Source organism: Lipotes vexillifer, unplaced genomic scaffold, assembly GCF_000442215.2.
Source record: "Lipotes vexillifer unplaced genomic scaffold, Lipotes_vexillifer_v1.1 scaffold215, whole genome shotgun sequence".
Taxonomy (NCBI): domain Eukaryota; kingdom Metazoa; phylum Chordata; class Mammalia; order Artiodactyla; family Lipotidae; genus Lipotes; species Lipotes vexillifer.
In genome coordinates this window covers 1,021,786-1,034,755 of record NW_006776544.1, presented here as the reverse complement: position 1 = coordinate 1,034,755, position 12,970 = coordinate 1,021,786, and the positions used below count along the sequence as shown (strand labels likewise).

At 37.9% G+C, this 12,970-nt stretch overlaps 1 protein-coding gene across 1 annotated transcript in view; it reads right to left on the bottom strand.

The window, feature by feature from the left end:
- The window catches only part of LOC103089232 (fibrous sheath-interacting protein 2-like), a 79,504-nt gene that overhangs the window by 11,089 nt on the left and 55,445 nt on the right, over positions 1-12,970 (bottom strand). The window contains 19 exon segments of the mRNA XM_082930884.1: positions 220-280; positions 283-747; positions 750-1,433; positions 1,436-2,765; positions 2,767-3,665; positions 3,668-3,748; positions 3,751-3,792; positions 3,795-3,920; positions 4,118-4,299; positions 4,505-4,562; positions 4,565-4,654; positions 4,657-5,327; positions 5,329-5,724; positions 5,726-6,322; positions 6,698-9,182; positions 10,323-10,354; positions 10,356-10,587; positions 10,784-12,383; positions 12,385-12,947. Coding sequence (XP_082787010.1) covers positions 220-280; positions 283-747; positions 750-1,433; positions 1,436-2,765; positions 2,767-3,665; positions 3,668-3,748; positions 3,751-3,792; positions 3,795-3,920; positions 4,118-4,299; positions 4,505-4,562; positions 4,565-4,654; positions 4,657-5,327; positions 5,329-5,724; positions 5,726-6,322; positions 6,698-9,182; positions 10,323-10,354; positions 10,356-10,587; positions 10,784-12,383; positions 12,385-12,947 — 10,594 coding nt within the window.

The window sequence follows — 12,970 nt, the reverse complement described above, 5'->3', positions numbered from 1 at the left end:
TTTTATTTTTTTTTTTTCCTTGCGTTATGCGGGCCTCTCACTGCTGTGGCCTCTCCCATTTGCGGAGCACAGGCTCCGGATGCACAGGCTCAGCGGCCATGGCTCACGGGCCCAGCCGCTCCGCGGCATGTGGGATCCTCCCGAAACGGGGCACGAACCCGCGTCTCCTGCATCGGCAGGCGGACTCTCAAGCACTGCGCCACCAGGGAAGCCCTGAGCTTATTTTTTTGCATTTCAGCATTTAGAGAATTGTTTTGTTCCTTATCCGCTTTTGGAAACTAAATAGAAGCTTTGACAAAAAATTTATAGCAGTTTCTTCTATTATGTTAAAAGGCAGTTTGTAAGCCTGTGATGGCTGAGGCTGGGGAATTTCAGTGGTTTGGATAACATCTTTAAGGATATTTTCAACAACACTGTCAACTTCTTTACACTGAAGTGGCCTTAGTTCTCCAGAAAAATAGTTCTGTAAGTGATTTCTGGTCACTTCTTGTACAACTAAATTAGCTATGCCTTCTGAAAGGATTTTGCAACCACTGCTGACACACTTTTGTATGCTCTCTTGAGATCCAAATTGTTGCAAAAGATTATTATAAATAGTCTAAACCACTAATTGAATAATTTCATCATCATTAGGATGTAAAGATTCTACATACTGTATAATCATATCTTCATTTTTGGAGATCTCTGTTATAACTATACTTGCTAATTTCATTTGAAGGAAGTGCAATTCTGTGTACAAATTATCTCAGATATTTCTGTTTTAGCGTTGGCTACTGTTGGGAAAATTTTTGATAGAAGAGAAGAAATTATCCTTTCTAAAAATTCATAAAGCAGCATTATGGTATATAGCGATGATGTCTAACATTCTTTGCAGGCTGTCTGGGCCACCTTATGGACCTTTTTCATAACCTCCTTAGATTCCAGAGGCAAACATACTGAATCTGGAGTCTCATCATAAAGTAGCAAGTTTAGCTGATGCTGAAAAATTTCTTCTGTTACTGCATTAGTTAGCCTTTTTGCTAATTTTTCAACATTACTCTTTATGTCCTCGCAAATGGAGTCTTGAGATCTATATTCCTGTAAAATATTGCATATAGAGGAGTGAGCAATCTTATTGACCAAAATTTTATTGATTGATGGTATTTTAGCTATAAAAGGTGCCTGATCTGAAGAAGGTATTATAGTTGCAGGTGCCGTGTTATGCATGGGTGGTATGTTATCCATAATTATCTTTTTCTTGGGAGGTCTTTTTTCCACAGACAGTTCTTTTTGCCTGAGAGGTACTTTATGAACTGATGAAACGTTATCTTCAGATTGTAGGAACCTACTTCCTTGATCTGGGTTTAATACTTTAATTTGAGCATCTGAAAACTCCTTTAACAGGGAATCAATCAGTTTCATAGCCGTGTCATAGAGCTCAGCTTGATTTACACCTTTACATTTTGGCATGCATCATCTGTATCCGATGAGGAAGAAAAAATCAATTTGTTAACTATTTCAGAGATAACATCTTTTAAAAAGTTAGCAGGGAAAATCCCGGGTTTATATTCTGGTGGGTTCTGAGGATTGTCCCGTTTACTAGGCGTACTTTTAATCTCTTTATCTTTACTTTTCTCATTCTCTTCCTCTTTTGCAGAAGCATTCTGTTTAGCTGAATTCATTGAAGCAGGTTTTGCAAAATCCTTGCCATCCGCTTGAGTTACATATGCTGCTTTATCACCTAGAGGATTTGGGGATTTTGAGTCATCCACTGGTCCTTGGAAAGAAGATATTTCTAAAACATTTCTGTAAATGATTCCAGTGACATTTTGGGCATGTTTAGAATGTAAGATCTGTTTGTCATCTGTAACTGCGTAAGCTGGAGAATCTCTTCTCTTCTTTTGGATCTCTCTATATCTCACCTTGGATTTCAGAGATGGTAATTCAAAAGGTCTGTCCCCTTTTCCTAATGAACTTTCTTTTTTCTTGTCACTCTTCTTTTTATCATCTATTTTAAAATCTGGTTCCAGGACAACCTTGTTTTTTGTATCATCAATAGCTGGTGAAAGATTTTGGTATACTTCGTCACCTCACCCTTTCTCATCTTTTCTAGCCAAACGATCTTTCTTCTTGATTTCATTCTTTGTAAGTGCTGTACCCAAATCTGGCCCCTGAGTATCTTTACTTTTCACACTGGTTGTTGTTGAAGTGAGTTTTGATACCTTCTCATTATCTTTTCCAATTGAACTTTCCTTTTTCTTTTCATCCTCTTTCTTTTTATTTGGCACACCTCCAATTCACCCTGATGCTAGGGTAGTTACTTCGCTCTTCATAATGCTATGTATTTTGGTACATACTGGCTTCTGGATGCTGCCTGTTTTCATTGATGTCTTCTCCTTTTTGAAGTTCTCTTTTCCATTAAGTGCTCTTCCATCTATTTCCGAAGTGTCCGTTTTGTCTTTCAGGTCAGAGGTTAGAGGAATAAGTGTAGATGATTGTTCTAGTGAAGAAACTGGGTTCTCCTTCAAGCTTCTCTTTATCTTTGTAAAGGTTTTATATGGTAGTTGTTGAACTCTTTGGATGATGCTATCCACATCTAGAAATGAAAAGAAGGTGGAAGACCAGCTTCCCGAAAAAAGTGGTTGAATCTGGAAAGCAGAGATTGCCTTCTTGGCCAAAACAGCAATCATCTCTATAACAATGTTACTTCTATCATGTTTCTGAACATTTTTAGATCCATATATGTCTATGACCTCATCATACACAGAATCAGATACTTTATCGACTTGTCTCTTTATCTATCGGTGGAAATGAAAACATTTTTTCAGCATTCACTAGAACTTTAATTTCACTTTTCCTAAATTCCCCTATCAGGGCATTTGCAAATTTTATAGCTAGGCCCATGATATCTCTTTCTGATATCTCTTTGTCCTTAGGATTTTCAGCAATACTTGGTAGAGTATAAAATTTGCGAGCAAGGTCAATTACAACATCTTCCAAAAATGCAGTAGAGTATAGAGAAACCTGTGGGAAGGACTGTATTTTTTCTTTCATGGGATTCAAGAGTTCAGTGACATGGTCATTTTGGGGCAAGTCACTGGGAAATGATTCTTCCTCACGTAAAAATGGCTGCAGATGGTGGTCCACAATTACCTTCATAATGAAACTAGCTATTCTCCTGAGGAATGAGCCTCCTCTTTTGCATGTATCTTTCTGTACTTCATCTTCAAACTTAATTTTTAAAATAATATTGTTACATATGGAGTCAACGAAGTTATCGATTACCCCTAATTGCCAACTCTCCACATGCTCCTCTGCCTTGGCAAGTCTAATCTCATGTTCAGAAATTTCTGTTATGATATCATCAGTTAGTTTTGAAGCACTGTTCACAAACTCATAATTTGGTGGCACCTCTTCCTCATTTGGTTCTGTTTCAGTCTCAGATGAAGGGAACATATGTGCTAGAAGCTTGTAAATCATATCTTCTAAAAGGGAACGAGGCAATACAGTGATGCATGATGGCAAGTCATGGCTATCATCGTTGATGGTGTCAAGTACATTTCTGATGATGTTCTCCTCTTGGAGGGAGGAATAGGAAGAAGTTGCTAATTCTCCTGTAACTAATGACTCCACCTGATAATCATAAAATTCTCCTAACAGCAAATAATACATTTTTCCCCCAAATTGACAGCATCATTTTGTATAGCTCTATAAACATGAACCAGAGATCGATAATCATCTAATATTTTTTCATAAATAATGTTGATAGTTTTTTAACCATTTCTTTATATCCTTCTGAAAAATACAGATTTCATCCAAGTGATCTGCAACTAAAATTTGTGATGTGGTGAACTCCAGTACAATTGATTTTACTAATCTTGTAACAATATCAGTAACATTGGCTTTTGCTTTACATGGGTTTTCGGCAGCCAGGACATTATGTGAGAATACATAAAGGATTTTGCATAAAAGCTCAGAAATTACTTCCTCCAAAAAGACGGCCGAATTCACAATGAAAGATAATTCTCTTTGTTTAGGATCTATTGCTCTCTGTTGATAATTGATTTTACTAATCTTGTAACAATATCAGTAACATTGGCTTTTGCTTTACATGGGTTTTCAGCAGCCAGGACATTATGTGAGAATACATAAAGGATTTTGCATAAAAGCTCAGAAATTACTTCCTCCAAAAAGACGGCCGAATTCACAATGAAAGATAATTCTCTTTGTTTAGGATCTATTGCTCTCTGTTGATAAGTTTGATCCACTGTACCTGAAGGAAGAGTTTTATATCCAGATAAGAATGACTCAAGATGGGGGCTTCCCTGGTGGCACAATGGTTGAGAGTCCGCCTGCCGATGCGGGGAACACAGGTTCGTGTCCCAGTCTGGGAGATCCCACATGCAGCGGAGCGGCTGGGCCCGTGAGCTATGGCTGCTGGGCCTGCGCGTCCGGAGCCTGTGCTCCGCAACGGGAGAGGCCACAGCAGTGAGAGGCCCGCGCACCGCAAAAAAAAAAGAATGACTCAAGATGATGGTTAAATATCTCCCTTATATAACTTGCTATTTTTGTAACAGGTATATTATGCCTTTTTTATCTTTTGAAAGAGACTGGTATAGATTTGAATTAGAAATGTCATTATAAATGGCATCAACCACAGCCTGGATATCTTTTCTGAAATCACATTTTGTTTTTCACTTCCATCTTTAATAATGCATGTTGCATGTTTAGAAATTATTGGCATGATCTCATTGATCATTCTCACAACTGTGTTGCTGAAGTGTGACTGCGAAAGGTATGGGTCTTCTGCACTGCAGTTCAATGGACATATCTGAGATAAAACCCGAGTGACTATTTTTTCCAAATGTGTATATGATAATATGGTGGTATATATTGTACAAGTCTGTCTTCGGAGTCTTGATTTACTGATAGCGTAATGAACTCTCTTTATCAAAACATCAGCATTGAGTTTTGAATATGATTTAAAAGACAGCTTTGCTATGAAATGTGGAGGAATTCAGAAATCAAAAACTTCAGCCAGGATGATTTTAGTTACCCTCTCAGCCAGTGTCTTGGTGTCACTGAGAAGATCTTTATTAGGTTCCAGTTCACATTCTTGTAAAACTTTGCTATATGCCGTGTCAATAATTTTTATCACTATGTCTCTATCTACTAGGGGCAAGCACAATTGTTCCTTAGCATTTTCTAGGATGCTAACTTGAACTTTTGAGAATTCTTCCATTATCAAATATATGAGTTTTTCAGCTGTTTCCAACAGTTCTTTTTCTGAATCTCTTAGTGATTTTGTTTGCACAATACCTAATACCCTGTGGAATATTTTGCTTAAATTCCAAAAGGGCTGAGGAGTAAACACTGGCAAAAAAACATTGCCTTCTTCTCATACTATCAAAGTATGCATATGATGAGGGAAATGACAACTTTCCATACACAAATGGATGAAGATGTTGTTGACAGATATTTTTAATGATAAAACCTGCTATTCTATCAATAGGAACATTGTCACTGCTTGTGTTATTGTTTTCAACTGCTTCTTGAGACCCAGAGTTTTGCAAGATATTTCTGAATGTGGAATCAACGAGACGCTGAACATCACCCTCTGAATAAACAGATTTGGTTTCATCTTCATCTTTTGAAAATCGAATTTTATGTTGGGAAATTTTCATCCTAATATCACTGATTAACTTTGAAGAGATTTCACTGCGATTAATTCCTGATCTATCTTGGAGTTTCACTGTATAAAACCATGTTAGATGAAGAAGGAAAGATTCTAGATAATAATACTCTGATTATGTCTTCTAAAAATGTGTATGGCAGCACAGTGTTATATGGAGATAAATGCTGGCTTGGCTGGGTAGGTTCAGTGATGCCACTAAAGATGTTCTGAATAATGTTTTCTGCTGTTAAAGTAGCATAGGAAGAAGCTGACAAATCCCCAGAAAACAGTGGGTGAAAAAGATAATCAGAAATATCTGCTATGATTAAATTGGTAATGTTTTCCACAAAAATATCACTGTCTTTGAGTTCTTTATTATCAACCTCAGGGGCCAGCCCATGCTGTTTCAGAACCTTTTCATAAACTGGATTGACAAGTTCATCCACAGTGTCTGTATCTACAGTGGGGAATGGCTGCTCTTGGTCCTCATGAAGAATGCAGATTTTAGCTTTGTTAAAATGGTTGTTTATTGAGTTTACTATTTTTTGGGTCACTTTATCCAAATCACACTCAGTGTTATATTTTGGATCGAAGAGCTTTGAAAATAGTCTGGCAACAGTTTCTTCTACAAATGCATTAGGATAAAAGTCCATACCTAGTGGGGCTTCCCTGGTGACACAGTGGTTGAGAATCTGCCTGCCAATGCAGGGGACACGGGTTCGAGCCCTGGTCTGGGAGGATCCCACATGCCGCGGAGCAACTAGGCCCGTGAGCCACAACTACTGAGCCTGCGCGTCTGGAGCCTGTGCTCCGCAACAAGAGAGGCTGCGATAGTGAGAGGCCTGCGCACCGTGATGAAGAGTGGCCCCCGCTTGCCGCAACTAGAGAAAGCCCTCGCACAGAAACCAAGACCCAACACAGCCAAAAATAAATAAATAAATAAATAAATATTAAAGGCAAAGAAGAAAGGAGAAATTGTAGATAGAGTAAGGATCTAGTTTAAAAAAATATTTTAAAAAAAAGTCCATACCTAGTGATGATGGCTTCTGGGGTCTGTGTGATCCTGTGACTTCACTGAGAACCTCTTTAACCGTATTTGGTATTTCATCCAATGGAGTCGTTGAATGAGGTAAGCCCTCTTCACACAAAAAGGGTTGAAGATGATTTTCAATAATCTCTTGAATAATAAGACTGGCCATTCGGTCAACCATTATTGGGCTTTGGCTTCCTATACTTTTCTGTATTGACGCAAGCAAGCCAGACATCTGCAAAATATTATTATAAACAGACTCCAGCATATTTTGAAGGGTTTTTTCTGTATATAGATATTGACAGTCGTATTTAGTGAGCCAAATCTTATGCTTTGAAATGGCTAACAAAACCTTATTTATTATATAGGTGGCCATCTCATTAAAATCCGAAGTCATTAAGTATTTCTTTCCCAAGCATGAAGCCTCGCTGGGTGGAGGAATGAGCTGAGATAATAGTCTTCTGATGACATCTTCTAAAAATGCGTGTGTTAGGATGGTAGTATAGCCTGTTGAATGTTGACCTTGGTAATTAAGTTCACTCAGGTTGTTTTGAAGTTTCTGTAGTATATTTTCAGCTTTGAGAGGGTAATATGAATTAGGCATGAGCTTTCCAACAAAGCACAATGGGAGTTGGTAGTCTATACTCTCTTTCAATATGCCATTAGTTATCTTTTCTGCTACTGATGTGGCAGCATGTGCCAGATGATTGCCACAGGTAACTTGAAATGCATAGTCCCACAATACATCATTATAAACAGTGTCAACAATCTTACTAACAGTTTCTTTATAGATTGGTGGAAAACATATCCTTTCTTCAACATCCTGTAAAACAGTGACTTGAGCATTATTAAACTCATTCACCACAGAGTTGACATCTAATATATTCATCTCGTTGAGCTGGGCTTCAGTGATATTTACATTTTTGCCCTGCATTGGGGTGGTGAGATTAAGAAAAATGTCTGCAATTATTTCCTCCAGAAACGTGGCAGAGTACACTCCTGTGTTCATGCCTCCTGGATATCACATGTTAAGAAAGGCTGTTGCATTCAATTCCTTTTTACCTGGTCTTCGAAGAGGAGGTATAAAAGGGAATTTTTCTGAAAATTGCTTATGGAATGAGGTTTGCATTTTGGAATGAATCACCCTACGATTATTCAATGGTCCTGTCAGAGGCTTGCTGTCATAACTCATGAATCTCACAGAGTCTTTACCCTGTCCTGATTCTTTTAATTCTGGCCTTTTTGCTTTTGGGAAACTAGGAGGTCTCTCTCTTGTCCTATATGCTAAATGCTTGTTTCTAAGTGGTAGACTTCTGGGAGGTTGCTGTATACCACATGACAGTTTTTCCATTAAGGATTTTACCAAGCTATGGGAAATAATACTAAGCATAGATTCTTGATCTATTTCCGCCAGATTTTCCAAAAGGTCTGATATGTCATATCCTTCAACTGGTAAGCCATAGTCCATTGTTCCCCTGCAATAATCCTCTACATTTTGAAGTATGTTGAACAGTTGACATTCTGTTGATATTTCATCAGAAGGAGGACCATCTGTAAGGAAGTTGTTGGTTGTGCATTCTTCCAAGAGTATTCTAATAAGTTTCTCACACACAACATTCAGAAGAAAAGCTGATTTGGGGGAGAGCCCTAGGTTATTTCTAGGAATTCTATGACTTTGCTGGTTATTTGAAGATAGGAACATTTCTCTTGCTATTTTACCAGAATCTGTATCCCAATTTGGGCATTCATCTGGCAAAAACAAATTGGAAACAATATTGAAAATTTTGTTGACTACTTCTTTGAATTCATGTGTTCTTAGGCTGCCAACCAGAATGTCTAACTTACATGCTAGAGAATTTAGTTTATTTTTCTGTGCTAGTTGATTAATTTGGTGAGTAGGAGCTGATTTCCAACCTCTGGCACCTATCTGTCTTTTCATAGTTTTGGTTTTGTTGCAAATGGGCAAACTATGGCTTTTAGGTGTGGACGGTGATTTGTTTCTTCCTTTGCTGTCAATGTGATGATTTATTCCTATTTCTTTGGACAGAACATGGGTTACTCCTATTAAGAGATCCTGAAAGAGATCGCTGAAGTCAGCCACAGCTGGTCTGGGGTAATAAATATATTTTGCTTTTACAGAAACCACTTGTGTAACATCTGCCTTTAAAATGTCACTATTTAAAAGGCTTCGAATAATGATTTCAGAAATGCTTAAAGCAAGTTCTCTGATAGAAATTGACCGACTATCAAACACTTGGGAATGAACTAAAATAACCTTGCTAAAAATTGCATCTTGGTTTTCCAGTGATTTCTGTATTGTTCCACCATCTTTGGTGCAATCAGAAATGCTTGAAATTGTATAGGAAATAACCAATTCAGTGAGATGTTCACAAAGTTAATTAAGTGAAGAATCACTGTTTATGCTTCTTAGAGGCTGTTTTGATTTGTAATTTTTGCTTAACAGCATGGAAATAATAGACACTTTTTCATTAAGAGGACCTTGAAACAGAAAACATTGGTATTATTAACATGCATTAAGGAAAAATGTTGACCATTCAAAATACTGGCAATATTTTACATATGAATTTCACTTTGGGTATACCTCACTCAAGAAATAGGAAAATCTAGTCAAGAAAGGAACTGGGTTTTCTTCAAATCTCTATTTCCCACCTGTGGAATCTTTACTTCTCCTGGGCAGCCCATTTAGAATTCAAATCTCTAATTGCTGGTTTCTTCCTTGGATAGCTATGTTGCTTTAAGAAGCTGAAATCCTGGGGCAGAGAAATGATTTCTAGCTTTTAGTGTTACAAGGCCGTAGAGTGATTCCAGTGATATCTAGAGATCTCATATAATTCTTGAAAACATTTTTGGCTATTCAGCTAATTATCCCACTTGGGACTAAATAGTATATAATAAATAGAACAGAATGAAACTGCTGATGTTTGACATATAAAAATGGCTATTTCATATGGTTCAACCCAATATATGCATGTAAGCATTCATAGAAAGGGAGTGCAGATATCATACTCGTAAGCATGGGTTTAGAGTATTATACCTAAAAAGGATTTAGGTCAGAACACTGGAACATGAACAGAACAAGAAGTTTAATGCCACTGTTCTTATAAACTATCATCAGTAATTGTAAAGACTTTAACTGTATACCTCAAAAAGAAGTTGGATCATTACAGTTGATTAACTATGCATGAGGTCTGACTATAATGTAAGAAGTCTTTTTTTAAAGAACTTTAAAAAAACCCTCTTGGAACTTCTGTTTGGGAACTGCCTTTAGAGCAGTTGTACGTCCCAAGCAAAACATCATTTCATAGCCATTCCTCATGCCCAACCAAAATATCCCACCTTAAATTATGCCCATTTAATCTCATCTTTAGATAGGGAAAACTGAAAAACACTCCTCCATATAAAAATTATGTAAATGGGTAACATTTTTTCTTTTAGCATACTGACCAGTTGAAAAACACACAAGTGAATAAACAGCCACCCCAAATCTAAAGCTATTTTCAGAGAAGCAGTGAATGTAGCTTCTTGCGTGTGAGGTTTAAAAATAAAACTCTTAAAATTATCAATGACTTTTTTTCCCCTAAAATGATGCCAACTCTTTATAAGTCAGTCCTCACTCACCTCTGGTTTCAAAGTTCTTGAAATGTGTGACCAGATATAGTAACATATCTTGCTACTAGATGGGTTGCATGTGGTCCCAGTTCCTGATCTGCAAAAGCAATGACCTCAGCCTCTTCGAGAGTTGCTATTTTCTCTAACTTTGGGTACTTATTTTTCCACTTTTCCAGTAAAGTGGAATCTTCTCCACTTGTCAGAAAGCTTTTGTTTTCTTCTTCAATTTCATAGCTGTTTCTTTTTCCCCATATATGTATTTTTTTTTTTTGCAGTATGCGGGCCTCTCACTGTTGTGGCCTCTCCCGTTGCGAAGCACAGGCTCCGGACGCGCAGGCCCAGCGGCCATGGCTCACGGGCCCAGCCGCTCCGCGGCACATGGGATCCTCCCAGACCAGGGCACGAACCCGCGTCGCCTGCATCGGCAGGCGGACTCTCAACCACTGCGCCACCAGGGAAGCCCCCCCATATTTTAAGCAAGCTTTTCTCATTCTTCTGTTCTTCACACATTACAGAGAAAGGCCTTTCCTTTGATACAAAAAATGGCTTCATAGTTTTCATACTTTCGTTAGTGTGTGGGGTTTGACTTGAAAGGCCATAACTCAACAGCATGGTATTGACAATATTTTCTGCAGCTAAACATATTTTGAGTGGAGAAATGGTTGTCTGTATTTCGTTTGGATTAACAACTGGTTTGGGGGGATCATAGTGAAGCACTCTTTGATTTTCACCTTCTTCCATTCCTCTGAAGGACATGGGGTGCTCTAGTGCTGCTTGTGCAGAGTCACTAGATTTCTGAGATGGCTTTTGTAAGACGGTGCCTTCGAGGAGAGAGCAGTATCCTTTCACAGCTTGATCAACATGGCTGAAGACTTGAGCTTCACTTCTAGAAGATGATGGTTTAAGGTCAGATTCGAGCCCTTCCATTGGCTCTGTGGTTTTAGTTGAATTTCCTGAAGAGTATCTGACATCTGAAGGTATATTTGAGGAAGTCTTGTCCTTTATTTTCATATCTTTCTCTGAATAAGGCAAGGCAGGGCTTTGTGGAGGATCATCCCGGAAGCTAATGCCCTTTGACTTTGAAGTGGACATTCCCATTCCAGTTGCAAATCTGGACCAATTAGCAATGCAGGCATTTTTAGCTCCTTGGAGCATATTTTCCTTTGGGTGGCTTTGGCTTATCAGCTCATAGAAATAAGTGCACTGGTCCATCAGTGTGCTGATGATCTGACTTGCTACAATGTTTTCTTCAAACATGCTAATTGAAGATGGTTCCTCATGGCATTTTTCTTTGTCTAGTTTGTTCTTAATTATACTAAGCATATCATTGACAGTATTAACAGTATAAGTAAGCAATTCTGAGTGGAATGAGTAAAGCTGTTGAAGGGTATTCTGTATGTTTTCCTGGGAAATCATACTACTTGATTTAGATTCATCAGGAAATTTATTCAGTGTTTGTAACTTGGGCAATATTATTTTCATTAATGGTTTCCTTTGCACAGCAAAAAAGTTTTCAATAGGTGTTCTCACAATTTCAGAAAAAGCATATGTAGAGACATGTTTAAACTGTATGTCTACAAATGACTCTAAGGTGTTCAGAACCCCTTCCAAGATCTCTTGAGCAATTTACCTCTTGAGCAAATATAACTTTGTGTTATAATATGGTACATAATTGAGATTGTTTGTTCTCAAGGAACTACATTTACTTGTAGCAGCAATTTCTTTCTTGCTTTCTAGGGTTTCTTTACTATCTGTTGTGAACATCTGAGTCCAGAATTTTTCGAATAGTTTTTCAACAATTTCCTGGCCAAATGTATTAATTTGTGTTTGGGAATCCTCAACTCTAGAAGCAGCTCTTTTAAAATTATGGTGCCTGCTTTCACAAGGCTCAAGAACTGACAAACTTAAAAGTGAAACAGATTGTTCTAATTCTTTTGCTTTCATTGAAATTTCATTCAAAGCAGCCTCAGCTATCGTCGATAGCTTATATTTTTCGTTATCCATGTCACTTGGTTCTGTTTGCCATTTATCAAACATTTGTTTAAAAATATTTTCTTTAGGAAAGATTTTTTTCTAGTTGTGAAGAAACATTCTCCGAAGAGAAATGGGCTTCTGGATTTGCAAAAGAGATTGTACTAAAATATCCTTGTGAAAGTTTGAGATCATCTGAGTATGAGCCTTTTATTGGATGGGCCAAATTATTCTTCGTAGCGTATAATCCTTGCAAAACTGCATCAACTATTTCACTTGCTATCTCAATTTGATCAGAAGGTAAAGTGTTTATATTTACCATTGCTCTATTTTGCCTCACCTCTTGAAATTCATTCACAGTTGTTTCCAGAATATTACTTACTATATCCCTGGAATACATTTTTAGCTCCACAGTGGGGAGTTTTGCTCTCACTGAGAGATTTTTGGCATCCCCTATGGATAGCAGGCCTGGTAGCCCAATGGAAGTCTTGGACTGGTTGCCTCTTAGAGTCTTCTCTCTAAGACCTAACTTGGTTTTGCTTTTGGCTTTAGCTCCACCAGGTCCTAGCTGTGGTTTTCTTCCAAATTTAGCCAAAGAGGTAACTTTTGATTTTGTTTCAAAATTTGTCTTAAAACTTGCCTTAGGGCTGCCCTTGGGGCTAGCTTTAGAACTGCATGGCCTCAGA